The sequence below is a fragment of the Microtus ochrogaster genome, unplaced genomic scaffold, assembly GCF_000317375.1.
Source record: "Microtus ochrogaster isolate Prairie Vole_2 unplaced genomic scaffold, MicOch1.0 UNK38, whole genome shotgun sequence".
Taxonomy (NCBI): Eukaryota; Metazoa; Chordata; class Mammalia; order Rodentia; family Cricetidae; genus Microtus; species Microtus ochrogaster.
The window spans coordinates 3,572,285-3,589,880 of NW_004949136.1; the positions used below are offsets into that span (position 1 = coordinate 3,572,285).

General features: G+C 50.0%; 2 protein-coding genes across 2 annotated transcripts in view; one reads left to right on the forward strand and one right to left on the reverse strand.

Annotated features, from left to right (window-relative positions):
* Noc2l (NOC2 like nucleolar associated transcriptional repressor) lies at nucleotides 1–13,496 on the forward strand. The gene is made up of 20 exons (XM_013354302.2): nucleotides 1–75; nucleotides 1,544–1,799; nucleotides 1,910–2,068; nucleotides 3,256–3,430; nucleotides 3,513–3,641; nucleotides 5,255–5,375; nucleotides 5,462–5,552; nucleotides 5,772–5,850; nucleotides 6,095–6,205; nucleotides 6,449–6,562; nucleotides 7,207–7,395; nucleotides 7,548–7,687; nucleotides 8,685–8,796; nucleotides 9,710–9,823; nucleotides 10,234–10,335; nucleotides 11,358–11,501; nucleotides 11,610–11,723; nucleotides 11,923–12,058; nucleotides 12,776–12,865; nucleotides 13,110–13,496. Exons 2-20 carry the CDS (start codon nucleotides 1,774–1,776, stop codon nucleotides 13,208–13,210), a joined length of 2,247 nt encoding a protein of 748 aa, XP_013209756.1. The 5' UTR covers nucleotides 1–75; nucleotides 1,544–1,773; the 3' UTR covers nucleotides 13,211–13,496.
* The window catches only part of Samd11 (sterile alpha motif domain containing 11), a 16,720-nt gene continuing 12,534 nt past the window's right edge, over nucleotides 13,411–17,596 (reverse strand). The window contains exons 8-14 of the mRNA XM_026790040.1: nucleotides 16,214–16,376; nucleotides 15,274–15,389; nucleotides 15,100–15,178; nucleotides 14,514–15,022; nucleotides 14,240–14,358; nucleotides 13,983–14,093; nucleotides 13,411–13,873 (exon numbers count right to left, since the gene is read on the reverse strand). Of these exons, the coding sequence (XP_026645841.1) occupies nucleotides 13,631–13,873; nucleotides 13,983–14,093; nucleotides 14,240–14,358; nucleotides 14,514–15,022; nucleotides 15,100–15,178; nucleotides 15,274–15,389; nucleotides 16,214–16,376 (1,340 nt within the window). The 3' untranslated portion in view covers nucleotides 13,411–13,630. The remainder of the gene's footprint in view (nucleotides 13,874–13,982; nucleotides 14,094–14,239; nucleotides 14,359–14,513; nucleotides 15,023–15,099; nucleotides 15,179–15,273; nucleotides 15,390–16,213; nucleotides 16,377–17,596) is intronic.

Below are 17,596 nucleotides of genomic sequence, written 5' to 3' on the forward strand. Positions count from 1 at the left end.
TCGATATTGTTGTCGCGCTGGATTCAAGCGCTCGAGTCTTAAGGTCAGGCTTCCCTTTCACAAGCGTGCGGAAAGGTAACTTCTTTCATGTTTCAGCGTTCCTACACATACATATTTGAGCGTTAGATGAAGGGGGTCTGCCAGGGTCTGCTAGGTGTTGTGTTATATCCATCGAGATGGATACAGCATTCTTTCTTGTCACACTCAGGCTCGCCAAGAAATTAGGTGTCCTCTGACTTAAAAAATAATAATTTATGTGTATGGATGTTTTGCTTGTTTGTATATTATATAAACTGTGTGCGTGCAATGCCTACGGAGACCAGAAGAGAGCATCAGATCTTGTACTCTGTCACAGACAGTTGTAAACCACCCTGTGGATGCTGGGAACTGAACCTGAGTCCTCTGAAAGAGCGGTCTAGTGCTCTTAAGTCCGAGCCATCTCTCCAGCCCCTCATTTGTTTGTTTATTTATTCGAGACGGTCTCTTTGTGTAGCTCTGGCTGTCCTAGACCTAGAACTCGCTCTGTAGACCAGGCTGGCCTCGAATTCAGAGATTCGCCTGCCTTTGCCTCCTGAGTGCTGAGATTAAAGGCGCGCACCACCATTGCCCGGCCATCCCCTGGATTAAAATAAAAAAAAAAAAAAATGGAGGCGGGGGCTGGGCCACACAGAGAAACCCTGTCTAGAAAAAACAAATATTTATTCGTGTGTGTGTGTGTGTGTGTGTGTGTGTGTGTATAGACGGGGTGGGTGGGAGGGAGAGATTGTGATTTTAAATACATCATTCCTATACAGTATTTATGGAGGCCAGAAGAGGACATACATCATCAGGTTTCTTTAAACTGGAGCTGTAGGTAGTTGTGAGCCACCACGTGGGTGCTGGAAATCGAACCTGGGTCCTCTGCAAAAGTAGCCATGGCTCTTAATTGCTGAGCCATCTCTCCAGCCCCTCTTCTGATTTCTGATGAACTGACTGTGTCTGTGTTGCCTTTTATGCCCGCCTTTGTTTTTAATCTCACTAGAGCCACTTCTTTTTTTTAAAATAATTTTTAAACTTTTTACATAATAATCCCATTTCCTCCCCTCTCCCCTCCTCCTGCTCCCCCCACCCTATCCACTCTTCAGAGAGGGTAAGGCCTCCCATGGGCAGTCAACAAAGTCAGTCACATTTCATCGAGGCAGGACCAAGGCCCTCCCTCCTGTGTGTAGGCTGAGCAAAGTATCCCTTCATAGGAAACGGGCTCCAAAAAGTCAGTTCATGCACTAGGGATAAATAGTGGTCCCTCTGCCAGCGGCCCCACAAACTGCCCAAGGCGCAGGACTGTCACCCACATTTTCAGTTCTAAGCAGGTTCTCCAGCTCGGGTGAGCTCACTGACTCCGGACCAACAGCTTTTGTTATTGATTTCTAAGCACCATTTGTAAGCCCTGCTGTCAGAGGCACTGCACTGCACACACAGTACAGATGAGCTGAAGGCAGGGCTGTCCGAATTTCCAGCATTTTGTTTCCCGAGTGGGAACCAATGTTACTGCGTTTTATGGAAGGAACTGAGCTGTGAGTGCCGGTCAGCCTGCACTCCGTGGATTTGTGCAGAAGTTTAGCACACCTGCTGCGCCGAGAGGACGAAGGCAGCCTCCCGCCTGGAGATGCCAGCAGCACCACACGAGAACCCTAAAGCCACCACCATGGTAGGGCGGGCGGGGCTCGCGAGAGGAAGTGCGGCGGCGCGCGGCATTCTGGGCCCGGAAGAGAGACGCACGCCGCTTTGAACAACATGGCTACGTCGCGCGCTCCCAAGAGGTGAGTTGAGTAACTGGGCTGCCGGACTCCGGCAGGCGCTCGCTCCTGGGGTTCTGTTCCTAAGTGAGGCTGGAGAGCTGGCAGAAGTGGTGACCTGATATAACCTGCAGGCGACTTGAGGAGCTGACAGTAGACGAGTTCTTGGCTTCTGGCTTTGAGTCCGAGTCCGAGTCGGAGCCGGAGGACGTCAGGGAGGTTGCGGCGCGGGAGACAAAAAGGCGAAGAGCTCTCCCTACCCGGGAGCAGCAGGACACGCGCACCCCATCCAGGTGAGAACCTGCCCCACCCCGTCCTCGCCACAATGATCTTTGGTTCCGCACTGTTAGCAGAACCGTGGGTCAGCCGTCTCTACGCCGACGTGCGTTGACCGACAGTGTTGAAGGCTTTCTTTCTTTCTTTTTTTTTCTTTTTTTTTTTTTTTTTATTTTTCGAGACAGGGTTTCTCCGTAGTTTTTGGTTCCTGTCCTGGCACTAGCTCTTGTAGACCAGGCTGGCCTAGAACTCACAGAGATCCGCCTGCCTCTGCCTCCCGAGTGCTGGGATTAAAGGCGTGCGCCACCACCGCCCGGCTTCTTTTTTTTTTAAATAGTTATTTATTATGTGTACAATATTCTGTCTGTATGTCTGAACCAGATCTCATTACAGATGGTTGTGAGCCACCATGTGGTTGCTGGGAATTGAACTCAGGACCTTTGGAAGAACAGGCAATGCTCTTAACCACTGAGCCATCTCTCTAGCCCCCTTTCTTTCTTTTTTTAAACCAAGGAAAACACTTGGTACTGGATAAGCCAGTGGTTATCATGTGTTGGAGAAAACATGCTATGAGTGGAAGGGAAAACCGGATGTAGCAGGACGTGTTTGCAGGAGTTGGGGACAGAACTTGATATTAAACTGCAAAGGACTTAAAATGGACAGCCTTTGAGGAATTAGAGCGTGGCTGTGGCAGAACAGCAGACCCAGGAAAGTAGCCCGCGATGAGCTCAGAGTGACAGCGAGGGGACCTGATTCTGTAAGATCTCTTAGTAAAATGGGAAGCTGTCTCAGGGTTGAGCAGTGAAATGAAATTCACAGTACAAAAGGGGATCTCGGGTTGTTGTGGGTTGCCCGGAAGTGTCACACATGGTTTGGAGGTGTTACTGTAGGGGAGCTAATGACAGTTTACAACAATGGGGTGAGCGTGGTGGGTTCTCGGCTAGTCTGGGAGAGCCCCGATTCTATGCTGAATTTGAAATGATTGTGTCGAAACACTGTCAGAGATGCTGTGTGTGTTAGTATGGAAGACAGATGAACCTGATGATTTATCTTAGGAAAATTCTCCTGCTTGTCATTGGTATCTACTGTGAAGGGAACATACTAATATGGTCTCATTGAGGCAGCAAGCAAGCTGGCTATGTGGAAGGACAAAAAACTCCTTCCGTTTGGTTTTTCACTGCCTTACTGACACCCACTTTCTTAGCTCACATAAGGGGTGTGCTTCTGAACACAAAGATCAGCTCTCTCGACTGAAGGATAGAGACCCTGAGTTCTACAAGTTCCTGCAGGAGAATGACCGGAGTTTACTGGATTTCAATGACTCAGACAGTTCTGAGGAGGAAGAGGAGCAATTCCACTCCCTGCCAGACATGCTGGAGGTGAAACCTGGCAGACCTGGGTGGTGGGGCACCTGTGACTTCTATACCCTGCTCCAAATCTGTCTTCTTGTATCTGGTACAGGAAGCAAGTGAGACTGAGGAGGGTGGAGAAGAGGATGGTGACACATCCCCCAGAGAACTGCAAAGGAAGAAGAATGAGCCTATACCGGTGACCCTTGCAATGGTGGAGAAATGGAAGCAGGGGGCCATGGTGAGAGGCAATATAAGCTGGGTGGCTGGATTTCCACAGGCAGGAGTCTCTGTCCTTGCCTCGTTTGAGGTATCATTGTGTAGGTGAAAAGAGTGTGTTTCTGGGAACTAGACAGTAAAGGTCTTTCTGAGTGCCAGGGTCTTCCAGCTGCATCTCCTTAGTTACAGTGCATAGTCCTGCCCCCTTCTTTTTGATCTCTCTGTTAGAATCCTGGCCATTGTGGGGTGGGCATAGAGTTTGTTTCCTTTCCTTTTCTGTTATTGTAATGGGATATCACATACTGGGCAATTTTTGTTGTTGTAATTTTTATTTACTTATGTGTATTTCACCTGCATATATGTTGGTGTACCACATGGATAGATAACACATGGTTGTGAACTACCATGTGGGTGCTGGAAATTGAACCTCGGTCATCTGAAAGAACAGTCAGTACTCTTAACTGCCAAACCATCTCTCCAGCCCCAGACTAGGTAATTTGTAAGGAAACTTAATTGGCTCACATTGCTGGAAGTTTACAGGTCTGAGCATGGTGATGATCTTTGGTAAAGGCCTCGTGCTGTGATACTTATTCTGATATCTGTGTTCTGGGTTGTTAGATATCAAGCTTAGGAACTTGTACATTCTAGGCCAGTGTGCTATCGTGAGCCCTGCGTCTTTTTTATTTTTAGAGACAGGGTTTTTCTATAATAGCCCTGACTGTCCTGGAACTCTCTTTGTAGACCAGGCTGGCCTCAAACTCACAGAGTTCGAACTCACCTGACTTTGCTTCCCAAGTACCGGGATTAAAGACCCACCACCACTCCCAGTTCCTGTCTTTTTTGTTTTGTTTTTGGTTTTTGAGACAGGGTCTCATTATGCAGTTCTGGCTGACCTGGAGCTATGTAGATCTGTCTCTGTCTCCTGAGCATGGGGATTAAAGGTGTGCACCACCACACTTGTCAGGAGACAAGTTTGTCTTAAAAGCCTACTAATGCCATTGTAGAGTCCTGAAGCCCATCATTTCATGTACTTCCAAATACCACCATATAAATTTGGATATTAAATTTCTACTACATGAGCTTTTAGAGACATGGTTGGACTTTTAGCATTATTTGTTCGCTGGGAAATAGGAAATGAAATAGGAAATAGGCTCTTGTAGACCAGGCTAGCCTTGAACTCACAGAGATCCACCTGCCTCTGCCTCCCGAGTGCTGGAATTAAAGGCGTGCGCCACCACCACCCGGCTAAGATATCTCTTTGTAACCCTGGTGGCTGACTTTGAACAGTTTGGCCTTAAACTTGCAGTATCTTCATGCCTTTGTTTTTCCAGTGCTGGTATAAATATGAGCTATCATGCTTGCTCTCATGTTGGTTTCTCTGGGGACGGGAGTGGAAAGGGAGAATTCCCATATACTGTCTTGAGCAGATCTGTAATACAGGAGACAGACTGCCTATTCAAGGAGGTTATATTTCAATTCCTTTTTGTTGTTGGCTTGTGGTTCAGTGGTCTCAGCCCCACTATTGCCCTTGGCCTGGGATTGTCGGTTAGGAACACCTTTTCAACTTGGAACAGGTTTCTGGAGCCAGGTACTGTGTGCTGCTCTCCTAGTGATCTCCATCTCTTGCCCCTTCAGCACCACCTTACTCCCAAGCTGTTCCATGAAGTTGTGCAGGCATTCCGAGCAGCTGTAGCCACCACCCAAGGAGAGCAGGAAGCTACTGAGATTTGCAGGTTCCAGGTCACAGATAGTGCTGGTGAGCTGGGGTGAGGGCACTGTCTTGGGCTCCATTGTAGCACCTTTGTCTGTTAGATGGGTGAATGACACTTTTGTTCCTTTCAGTGTTCAACGCTCTGGTTACTTTCTGCATTAGAGACCTCTTTGGTTGCCTTCAGAAGCTGCTGTTTGGAAAGGCACCAAAGGATAGCAACAGGTGAGGAGGTGAACTCTGGCCAAGCTGGCGGTCTTTTCTAGGGGCGGGTGTTGCTTGCAGGTGTCTGTCTCGGCTGTGCTCAAGAAAGCCCTGGTAAGTCCCTGCATCTACCAGCTGTAAGGAGTGTCTCAGCTTTTGTGTATGGGACCAGGTTATATGCCCTGTACCTGGGCAGACTTGTGTCTGATTGCAGTAATGGGGTGGGTGTGGTCCCTGCAGGATGCTGCTGCCATCTAGTAGCCCACTCTGGGGGAAGCTCCGTGTGGATGTCAAAACATACCTGAGTGCAGTTGTACAGGTACTGTTCTGGTGGGTAAAGAATCCCAGGAGGAGCTGGGTGGTGGTGGTGCACGTTTTTAATCCCAGCACTTGGGAGGCAGAGAGAGCTTAGTGAGTTTGAGGCCAGCCTGGTCACAGAGCAATGCTACACAGAGAAGCTCTGTCTCAAAAAACCAAGGGGAAAAAGAACAGAATCCTCAGGCTTGGTCATGCCTGGTAATTCGAAGGAGTTTGGGCCTCACCATTTTCTTCTGCTTTTTCAGCTGGTAGCCTGTTTGACTGAAGCCACGGTGTCTGCAGCTGTCCTGCAGCATGTCAGCAGCTTGGTTCCTTACTACCTGACTTTCCCTAAGCAGTGCCGAATGTTACTCAAGGTGTGTTAGCCCATCCTGCTGTGTTGTTGTAGCTAGGGGCTGCATATGGCTGCCTTTCTTGTTCTACTTTGGCTAGAGGAGAGACAGCATTTATGCCTATACTTGTTCCTGATGTTTTCTTTATACCCCACCAAAGGTCAGGGCAGCATACCTTAGTAATGTGAGACTAGGCTCCACTGATGCATGCCAGCTAGTCATGGAGGGTCCTAGGCCAGGAAAGGCGATGGTGTATCTCTTTTTCAGAGGATGGTGGTTCTGTGGAGCACGGGTGAAGAATCTCTGCGGGTCCTGGCCTTCCTGGTACTCATTAGAGTTTGCCGGCACAAGAAGGAATCCTTCCTTGGTCCCATCCTGAAGGTAGTGTGGGTCTTCTATCTGTTCATTAAGGTCTGTGTTAGGAATAAGCCTGAGTGCCTGGCAGACAGTCTTAAACCTGACACCAGACTCTGGGCTCATCACAGCTTTCTTACCAAGAAAATAGAGTGGTGATGGGAACAGGAATTGAAAGTCTTTTGGGTTCTGCCTGGACTCTGATACACTAACTGGGAGCATTGGGAGAGGCAAGGGGACTTTTTTCCCCCAGAGATGAGATAGTTGTAGCTGGAAAATAGGATTAGATATGACCAGAATCAGACCGTGCTGTCCAGCTCAAAGACCAGGGTGGCCCTCCTGCACATGGAGATCCCCTGGAGTCCCCAGTGTATAGACTTAGCATGAAGCAGAACATATCCTCTATTTCCTAGGTCTTTAGTCCTGTTCTTGCCTATTCCTCAGCTTACTTCTCTCTTACACACCTTCCTCTCTTCTGAATATCTTAGTTTATATTCCTGAGGCTGGTGGGTGCAAGTGTGTATGCTGAGAAACATCAGAGTCTGGGAGTGCTGGGAACATACAGGAAAGGGGTCTGCAGCTAAGTGGTCAGGCTGTTTGGGATAGCAGTTCTGGTGGAAAGTCGGAGCCGTGGTTGCTCAGGTGTGTCTTGTCTTTGGTTTGTCTGTCAGCAAATGTACATCATGTATGTGAGAAACTGCAAGTTCACGTCTCCCAGTACCCTGCCCCTCATAAGCTTCATGCAGCGGACACTGACCGAACTGCTTGCCCTGGACCCCAGCGTCTCCTATCAACACGCCTTTCTTTACATTCGCCAGCTTGCAGTCCACTTGCGTAATGCCATGACCACAGGCAAGAAGGTACATAGTCAGGCCCTTCCAAACTAGTAGCCCCCTGGGGTACGCTGGATGCTACCTTCTATGAGGTAAATAGTTCATCTCATCTGGGGAGATGCTTTGGGTGATTCTGGCAGGGAAGAATGGGCCTTAAAGTTGGACTCCATTTTCACCAGGAGACATACCAGTCTGTGTACAACTGGCAGTATGTGCACTGCCTCTACTTATGGTGCCGAGTCCTGAGTACCCTTGGTTCCAGCGAGGTTCTACAGCCCCTAATCTACCCGCTCTCACAGATCATCATTGGCTGCATCAAGTGAGTTCAAGGGCGGGTCTGTGTTAGATTGTCCTGGGGGTTGGGAGCAGTGCTCTTGGTATAGCGTAGAGGTTTCTAATCGGTCAGCTTCAGTGGGTCACATTATACAAAGAATTTTTGGGGGGCAGGCAGACCTTAAATATTAGAGCCTTTGTGTCTGGGTTTTGGTGGTTTCTTTTCCTTTTTTTTTTTTTTTCCCCAAGACAGGGTTTCTCTGTCACTTTGGAGCCTGTCCTGGAACTAGCTCTTGTAGCCCAGGCTAGCCTCAAACTCACAGAGATCCGCCTGCCTCTGCCTCCCAAGTACTGGGATTAAAGGCGTGTGCCACCACCACCTGGCAGGTTTTGGTGATTTCTGTGGAAGGGTCTGAAAAGATGAACTGGTTGTAGATTTTAGGCAGTCAACCTCCACTTAGGTAAGTAGGTTAGCTGCCCACAGTGCAACACCCATGTATTCCCAGGCCTGCTTGGGCTCCTGTGCATTCAGATCTATTTCTTAGAGCTTTTGGTATGCTGTGAATATGCTGTATACTGCTCTGGCCAGGAGGGGGCCTCTGTGTCCCTCTTGAGCTTTCTTCTGGACAATGAAGACCAGGCTAGGAAGGGAAAGGGGAAGGTGGTGCAAGAAAAGAAACTCAAGCAGAGGGTGGAGAAGAAACGGAGGCAGGAATGAATGAAACTAAGTTAAAGCTGGTGGTGTCTCTCAGTCCCTTAGCTAAGCAGTGGGGCAGTACCCAAGTCCAAGCATTTTGCTGGGTTTGGTGACTATAAATTACTATTCCTCATGGATACTACCCTGAGTATTTACCCTGGAGGGGTGACTGTGACCCTCCTGTATCTGGAGCTTGTGACTAGGGAGCGATCAGAAGCGGTGGGCAGCCATGCTGGTGAATAGGGAGCGATCAGAAGCGGTGGGCAGCCATGCTGGTGAATAGGGAGCAATCAGAAGCGGTGGGCAGCCATGCTGGTGACTAGGGTCCTGCTCTTTGTTGTTTCAGGTTGTTGCCCACTGCCCGTTTCTATCCATTGCGCATGCATTGTGTGCGTGCCCTGACGCTGCTGTCCCAGGCCATTGGCACCTTTATCCCTGTTCTGCCCTTCATTCTCGAGGTGACTGTGCTAGGCACGACTTGGGTTGGGTTCACAAATGTTTCTTGGAAACCATTTCTCCTCTGAGTCTGCCAGTTGTGCCAGTACAGATTTCGACTGTAACCCTGTGACCCCTTTGCCTTGGCAGTCATTGCAGATCTCCTGCATTTAGTCCATCAGAGTCTCAGACTTACATGACGCCTTTCTTGTTTTCCTGGATAGTCCTCATTCTGACCTCTACTTTGGTTCACTGTACCTGGCTTTGGGCTCTTCACACTAGATGCAGGTTTCCTGAGAAAGTGAACCACAAAGGTTGAAATCAAGCTCTCTGCCCTCAGGGTATCACTGTCCGTTCTTTACCTTGTGGGTAGGATAAAAGGGGGTATCGAGACCAGCCCTATATATTAGTCAGCACCTTTTGCTCAGATTAGAGAACCTGTATTCCCCACCCCCAGTTGTCATTATGCGTAGCTGATTCAGCTGCCAGCAGCATTCTGCTGTACATGTTCTCTTGTCAGGGGCTTTAGAACTTTCTCTCTGTATGCTTTTTCATGTACCTTGTGACTTCTTGATTTACCTGCTCATGCTAGGTTCCCACTACCCTCCTTTCTTGGGAAGGTCAAAGTCCATAGCCTACAAAGTCTAGTGAGGTGTGGGATACACAGTCCCTCCCCTGAGACCTGTCTCTGTATCTCTTTGTTGCTAGTTGTACCCACAGTGCCTGGCATGCAGCTACTTCAGGCCCAGGCCTATATACCCACTACCTCCAAAGGTGGTTCAGTGTACATAGGAGTCCTATGGTTGCCTGTCAAGAGGCTCAGGGCTCTGGAAAGTGGACAGGGTCTGGAGGCATCTGTGGGCTTTGAGGCTGTCTTTAGTTGTACATCCTTGTCTTGAGGGATTTCATTGTGTTGGACTGAAACCCTGTGGATAGATTTTCCAGCAGGTGGACTTCAATAGGCGTCCAGGCCGCATGAGCTCCAAGCCCATCAACTTCTCTGTGATCTTGAAACTGTCCAGTACCAACCTGCAGGAGAAGGCATACCGGGTGAGGCTGGCTGAAGGACTTCTGGGAAAGGCCTGAGGCTTTCTTTTAGTTGGCTCACAAGGACTTTAGAAGCTACTGAAGTACAAGGAAGGGGTTACCATTGTGCAGCATTTGTGATTTCTTTTGAGACAAGATCTCTCTATTATGTAGTCCTTGTCTTCCTGGAACGTACTATATAGATTAGACTGGCCTTGGACTCAGAGAGATCCACCTCTCAAGAATGGGGATTGAGGGGTTTCTGTAGTCATAGATCAATGGTTCTGTAATCCTAGGCCCTGTGAATCTGGGTGTGTCTTGGGAAGGCTCTGAGTACCGTTTTATAGCTCCCATCTTAGAGATTGAGCAGGGTGAAATATAAGATCATGGACTTCAGGGTTCCACCATCTGATGAGATTGTGTCACCCTCTCAGGATGGCCTTCTGGAACAGCTATATGACCTTATCCTGGAATATCTGCACAGCCAGGCCCATTGCATTGCCTTCCCAGAGTTGGTGCTGCCCACTGTCCTACAGGTATGTACCAACACCTGACTCCCCCTTCCCTGGCCTTGGCATCCTCTTTGTGGCTAAATTGGACAATCTCTTAGTAGCTTTGTCTTCATTGTATAGAAGAACAAAAGGGATGCTTCCTTGTTCTAGTTCTACAAGATCAGAAACAAAATCATGCTTATCCAGCTGCCTGGCAGCCAGATCCATCGGGGTCATTACAAGGGAAAATGGTCATTTGGCTTGGTAGTTTGAAGAGGTTCTCTCTGGGGACTGTGGAGTTAACTTGTTTGTGAAGGATTATCAGCCACTGACAAAGTTGGGCCAGACCTGGGTAACTCAACCAGGATCTTAAGAATTTATAGGCCCTCCCCCAGCCTGCCTGGAGCCTATTGTGGTCCAGGGCTACCTATGGAAGTCTAAAGCCTGGGTTGGTCTGGGTGTAAAATGTAGTTCTCCCTCTTTTCAGCTCTTTTTTTGTGCCCCTCATGAGAGTCTTGTTTGCTCTCTGCTCAGCTGTTTCCATCTTAGGCATTTCTCATAGGAGGGAGCTGTTGCTGGCAGGGGATTAGCTCTATTTCTCATGGGCTTGTTGGGGTGGGTGTGCTGCTCATTGGCTCAGGCTCATATAGACACGGGTACATGTGTGAAGGTAGAAGTTACATGTACAGCTGTATACATGTGCTTGGTTACTGTTGGTTGTATAATGTGGTAGTGGCCTCCCCCATGTTGTCTTTGCTGGTGATGTCAGGTAGTCAGGATACCTTTATTTTTGTGCTAAAGGTCGTAGGTATATGGTCGGGTTCAGCAGATGTTTTTCAGTTAAGATCCAAATAGCAAAACAGTTTATGCACAGCTCTTCTCAGGCTGCTGCAAGAGTACATGAGTAAAGGAGCAAGGCCTTATGCCTGTGAGACCTAGTTAGAAGATTGGCAGTAGGCCCTCAAGTCTCCTTGTGATTGCCACATGGCTTTTCCACTGTCTGGACCCCCTCTGGGGTGGGGAGAAGTCCTGTCACTGGAGCTGAACTTCACCCTTCCTTTCTGCAGCTGAAATCTTTTCTCCGGGAGTGCAAAGTAGCTAACTACTGCCGGCAGGTGCGCCAGCTGCTGGAGAAGGTGCAAGAGAATGCAGAACATATCCGAAGCCTTCGCCAGAGAGTGACCTTCAGTGTTTCTGACCAGCTGGCAGTGGTGGGTTGGGACTTGGCATCTGGACTGCCTGAGGTCACCAGTTAGGGTGTGGTAGATGCTTGAGTATTTTCCAAGATGAGCATGGCCTTGAATTTACCCAATCCTTAGGATGCTTGGGAGAAGCAGGCCCGCGAAGAGGGGACCCCTCTCACCAGGTACTACAGCCACTGGAGGAAGCTGAGGGACCGTGAGATCCAGCTGGAGATCAGTGGCAAAGAACGGGTATGGCTGGGATCTGGGAAGGTGGCCTAGTAGAAAGTGGCCAGGTCTGGGCTGAAGGAGTGAAGTTTGGGACAGTGAGTTTGAGTGCAGCCTGGCTGTGGGTGGCACCCGGGGGGGGGGGGCTGATGTGAATTAAGCTCTTCTCAGTTCTCTGTGCTTCTCCCTCCCCAATCTGTTTTTCTGTTTCTGATCCTTGAAGCTAGAAGACCTGAACTTCCCAGAGATCAAGAGGCGGAGAGTGGAAGACAGGAAGGATGAAGATAGGAAGGAATTAAAAGACCTGTTTGAGTTGGACAGTTCTGAGGGAGAGGACAGCACAGACTTCTCTCAGAGAGGTAAGGCCTGAGGTGGGAGTCCTTAAGAGCTGTGTGTCAGCAGAGGTATTTCATGGCTGGCTGGCTGGCTGGCTGGCTGGCACACTGTTTTTTGTTATTTTGTTTTGTTTTAAATTTTCATGTCTATGTGTGTTTTGCTTACATGTATGTCTGTGTATAACATGTGTGCCTGGTGCCCATGGAGGTCAGAAGAAAGTGTTAGATCCTCTGGGACTGGAGTTAAACACAGTTGTGAGCCACCATGTGGGTGCTGGGAGTCAAACTCAGGTCTTTAAACTGATGAGCTGTCTCTCTAGCCTTCATACCTGTTTCTTTTTCCTCCCTCTCTCCCTCCCCCCCCCTCTCTCTCACACACACACACACACACATAGAATTTGAGTATTTGAGTCAGGGTTTCTCTGTGTAGTCTTGGCTATCCTGGAACTCGTGCTGTAGTCCAGACTAGCATTGAACTCACAGTCAGAGATCTGCCTGTCTCTGCCTCCCAAGTGCTGGGATTCAAGGCGTGCACCACCACTGACCTGTCTACACCTGTTTCTTATACCACTCATTGGTGCCTTCCTTCTGTTTGAGCTGGGGATTCATTATTGGTAATTGCCACCATGCTGGGGCCTCCATATGGGTGACAGAAAGGGCTAGTGGTCCTCTTGCTGCTGCTGAGACCTGTTGCCCTAGTGGGTGTCTGTTGTGTGTGTGCACATGATTCTTTATCTACAGGAATACCCGGGCTCCTGGGAGCTCACCAAGGAGTGGAAGAGGAAGACCAGGAGGAAGATGACGAAGAAGTGGGTGCCAGCAGTTCAGAGGGTAAGTTGTTTCTGTTGTGAAACAGACTGGCCCTACAGTCTGTCTGGAAGTGAAGCCTGAGAAGACCTAAGCCAGGTCTGTGCCCCTCCCTGGGGTACCAGTTATTCTATACTCAAAAGACTCTGACAGCAAGCTATAGCACACTGATAAATTTAATTAATTAATTTAATTAGTAATGAATAAGTAATTACTAAGGCTGGCTTCTTCATGATATAGCAGAATGTACATACTTCTTTCTCTGTAGATGGAGACCCGGACACAGGGATGGACCCAAGTGAACTGTGGCAGCTGGCTCAGGGACCACAGGATGAGCTGGAGGATCTTCAGCTTTCAGAAGAGGACTGAGGGCCTCCTGACAAGTCTTGGAGGCTTGAGGCCAACAATTGTGCAGCAAGAGGGCAGTAGACAGGGCTTTATTGTTACAGCACAACAGAACAAGTGTGCTAAGCCATTTAGACCCTGAAAGGGAACTGGTTCTGCATAACCTTCTGTTGCCCCAGCAGGAGGCTGACCCTGACCTGCAGAGTAGTCCCAGTTGGGGGGGGGGGGGGAGGGAGGCTCCATGGCCTCTCTACTTTATCTCTTTGGTTTGTCTGCAGACCTCTACAGTTACTCCTAGAAGGTCTTTGTAAATTCATTACTTTCTTCTTAAGCCACATGTTTTCCTTTTAAAATATTCTTGGTGTTTTTTGCATCTAAAACCAAAAGAAAAAGTACCCTGGAGGATGGGCATCAGGGAGTGTATAATGGTTGCCTGCTAGATCATTAGAGAAGCTGAGAAGGATCTGGGGCCCCTGGGAGCAGAGCTGTGGTCCCTGACCCATTCTCCTGCTTGGGTGAGGCTCGGCCTGTGGGCAGGTGGGCCCCCTCATATGGAGATGTGGTGGTTGCTGGGGACAGGAGTTGCTGTCCTGGGCTGAGCTCAGGGGCTTGCAGGCTTGTTGACTGCAATGGAAGGGCCACAGGGAAACTGGCCATGTAGAAGACACGGCCCAGGCGCTTGGCTACCTACAAAGAGATGAAGCTGGGTCAATACCTGCCAGATAAAGGGGACTGGGAGACCATCTCCAGTCACAAAGAACCCTTCCGCCCTCTCTAGATTGATGAGAACACTTACTTGTGCTCTGATCTTAAGGGCAGGCCCTAGCTTCAGTCCCATAGTATTCAGAAGGTGTTCTTCTGTCAGTAGAGGCAAAGTCTCTCCATCTATTCCTTGTTCTCTGAATACCTGGGGAAAAGAAAAGCCCACAGAATAGAGTATGTCTTGTATGAAAAATGACTCAGCAAAAGGATTGGTTCTTTCATGTTGTTTATGGGACATTGCTCGGGACAGGGCCTCCTGGCCTAGTTCCAGGGACCTGCCGCTCCCCTCACCCTGGCATACTCGCCACAGCCAGACAGGCCCCCCACGAAGTTGCAGACGTCGTCTACAGTCCATTTGTTGACATCCTCAGGGGCTGTGGTTTCATCATTGTAGAGTCCCCCCATGGTGCCTGCAGATTGAAAGGATGTTACTAGGGCCTGGGCTTTTCCATTGCATCCCCCCAGGGCCTGACCTTTCTCTTAATTTTTTAAAGCTCTTGGTTCAGTGACAAAGGATTTTTCTCCCCGTGGTACCCCCTATTAGTGGGTGGCTAGGGTTGCCCACCTGTGTGGAAGTAGGGGCTGACTGCCCCACAGGGGAATCCGAGGGGCAGTGGAGGGGGCATCGTTGACCCTGAGAGAGGCCTCTTTCCTTCTGCTCTGGTCCCTCCTGCTGGGACTTGTCTGGGAGTAGAGGCCTCGCCTCTGGCAGCTGCTGTCTCAAGGTCCTCTCCATCTGAATCCTTGGATGGCTCCTCAGAGACATCTTGAGCCCAGAGGCCAGCCCCTGTCCTCTCCTTGGGTTCACTGAGCTGGGCTGAGGCAGCACCAAGACTCCCCTTTTGAGGCTGGTTTTGGGCAGAGTCCTTGGTTGGGGTAGGGGAGCCAGGGCCTGGGGGTCCCTGGGGTGGCAGGGCCAGTAGTGGTGCTGAGCTGTGTTTCAAAACCAGCATGGAGCCACGTCGCTGGAGCTCATCTGGACCCTCAGGGATATGCAAGGCCACCTCTGGCGCCAGTTGTGGGCGGTGAGAGCTGCCCAGTTCTTTCTGCCTAAGCAACTCCGACATCTCCAGCCTGGACCAAAAGGGCAGACAGCAGGAGTCAGCATGGGCATGCTTAAAATGACTCTCACTGGTCTTCAAGGTTCTTACCGAGCTAAGCTCTGTTTCCGTAGAAGCTCCTGCTGCCGAGCTAAAATCTCAGTCTGGGCAGAGGGCAGAAAGCTATAACCTGGGAGAAAAGAACAGGCTATTCTTGCTGGACCCTCTGTACCTAAAGAGGGCTCTACAACTACACAAAGGGCTTAATATCCGCCTTTTTCTCACCTGGGGTCTGACACAGAGCTGTGGGCATCCCAAAAAATGGTGGTCGGAGATGGGAGCCCAGGGCGATGTGGGAGGCATTCTGGGGTGACAGCAAAGGGGGTGGCTGTGACAGCTCCCTGTGGACAGCAGAATAGTAAACACAGGCCCAGTTCCGACTGTGCACCCTTCCCCCTTTCCTGTAACCGCCTCCGGGTGCACCCCCTGCCGCCGCCTCTAATTGCCGACCCCACGGGCGGTCGTTGAGTCCCTGGTTTTGGCTTCGGGTCGTGCACTGCCCCCCCCCCCCCCCCGTCCGAGCTGGCGGCGCCAATTAATCTCCCCGGCGGCGCAGAGGCGCTGACCCTGTGGGCGGAGGCGGCTGCAGCAGTAATTACTGGGTGGGGGAGCACCTCTCATCCCGAGCTGTCCTGCGCAGGCGGGGAGGGGCACACGATGGGGTAATTAGCCACAGTCCTGAGACGGAAGGCAGCCGCAGATGCTGCGGTCTGTGGCCAGTGGGGTGGAATGGGGAGTGTTTAGGAAACCTGGGGCTCCTGCCCAGAGCTCTCCTTGGTTCCACTACTCCGCTGTGGAGGTAGTATGTACTTTGAACAGCTCTGATGTCTCTAGAGTTGTAACCCCAGCCCCCTCTGCACTTAGCTCTTCAAATTCCAGATAGTAAATGGCTTACTCTTTGCCTTCCTCAAGACATCACCACTATCCTAGGGCACCTTTACTAGGCTGGTCCCCAATTGCTCAACAAGGAAATTGGAACGGTCCTTTCTGTATATTCTTCCCCAGAAATATTTTCTTGCTCACAACAGCTGGTGTTAGGAGTCTCCTGCACTGGACCTTGAACACGGTACCCACACATATGTGATAAGGTCCAGGATGTGGCCTTGACCTTCTCAACTAACCAGCCTAGAGACTATGGGGCCTTGCTGAAACACCCCCTTAGTACCTTTCAGAGAAGGACGGGGCAGTAGCTGGAACTGTTCCCTCCCGGTGCTGAAATAGGCCTTGCTTCCGACGATGACCTGTTGCAGATGAGGGCAGGTGTACATCCAAGCTGCTAGGACTCCTCAAAGTTGCTGCTGCCACTTCTTGCCGAACCCTTAGCAGATCTGGGAAGGGAGGCAACAGCAGTAACTCAGATGCTAAGCTCCCCCACGAGTTCCCCTTGGTTATGGGGCATTGACCCAGTGAAGCCTAGAACAGAACGGGTGGAGGAGTCTCTCATGTCCTGAGCTCTGTTTTGTGTCACTGGGGCTGGAGGAGGATCAACAGAGACACAGTTTGCTCCAGGACCTATATGGTGCAGCTGGGCAAGTGAACTTGAAAAGGGGTCTGATTGGTCAGTAATCAAAATGAGCTGGGGGAGAAGAGCTCCGAGCTAGATAGCTTGGTGTTTTTATTTGCTCTAGTCTCTATCGCAAAGATGGGCTGTGCAAAGGTCAGAGTTTAAGGACACAAGGCTGTTCCAAGTCAGTGGGAGAAAAGTTGGGAGGGGACCTCAAACAGAAGGCTGCCTAGGTGACTCCTTTATAGACAGGAGGCAAGAATAGGTAGGAAGAACTTGTCACTCCCATTAAGCAATAATAGTACACATGGCCATAATGGTAGACAACTATTAAATGTGGGGGCACTCCTAGCCCATTTAGTCCCCCTAGTTCAAGCTCTACTTCTCTGCTGCTCCCCTGCTACCTGTTTATAAATTACCGGGCCTGAAGCCAGCTCCAGAGCCCAATAAGCCACCCCCCCATCCACGCCCCCGCCATCCTCTGTACAGTGGTGATTGACAACCAGCTTGCCTGTACACTCTCTCCTGCACAGGCCAGCAGCAGAGCTGGGAAAGCAATTAAAAAGAAGGATTTTTAAATTATTAACATTTAGTGAATTATTTAGGTTCTTGGTGCCTGAGTTGCCCTGGGGGACAGTACCTTCTGTAAGAATCGGAAATTCTGCTCCCTTCCCTGAGCCCCTTCTGCCAGAAAAGATTCTCCGGTGTTGCAGCTGAATAGGGTGTCTTACTATTCCTAGGTAGCAGGAGTAGTGCCTCAGGCTTGGCTTCTTTCAAGCAATCTGAGCACTAGTGACCATATCCCACCTGTGACAACCCCCTCCTTTCTGCCATGCCTGCCCCACAACAACAGCAGCCTTGAGACAGTTTGACCACAGATTCATGGTATTGCACTGACTACTTGGAGTGGAGGAGAACCTAGCATATGCCACAGAACCCACATGTCTCCTGTGTCCCTCCCTCACCTGTGCCTTCCTCTCCCACTCAGGCATGAACAGTGGAGGGTTGGCATATTCGAGGTGGGAATGCTGAGGGTGGTGGTGG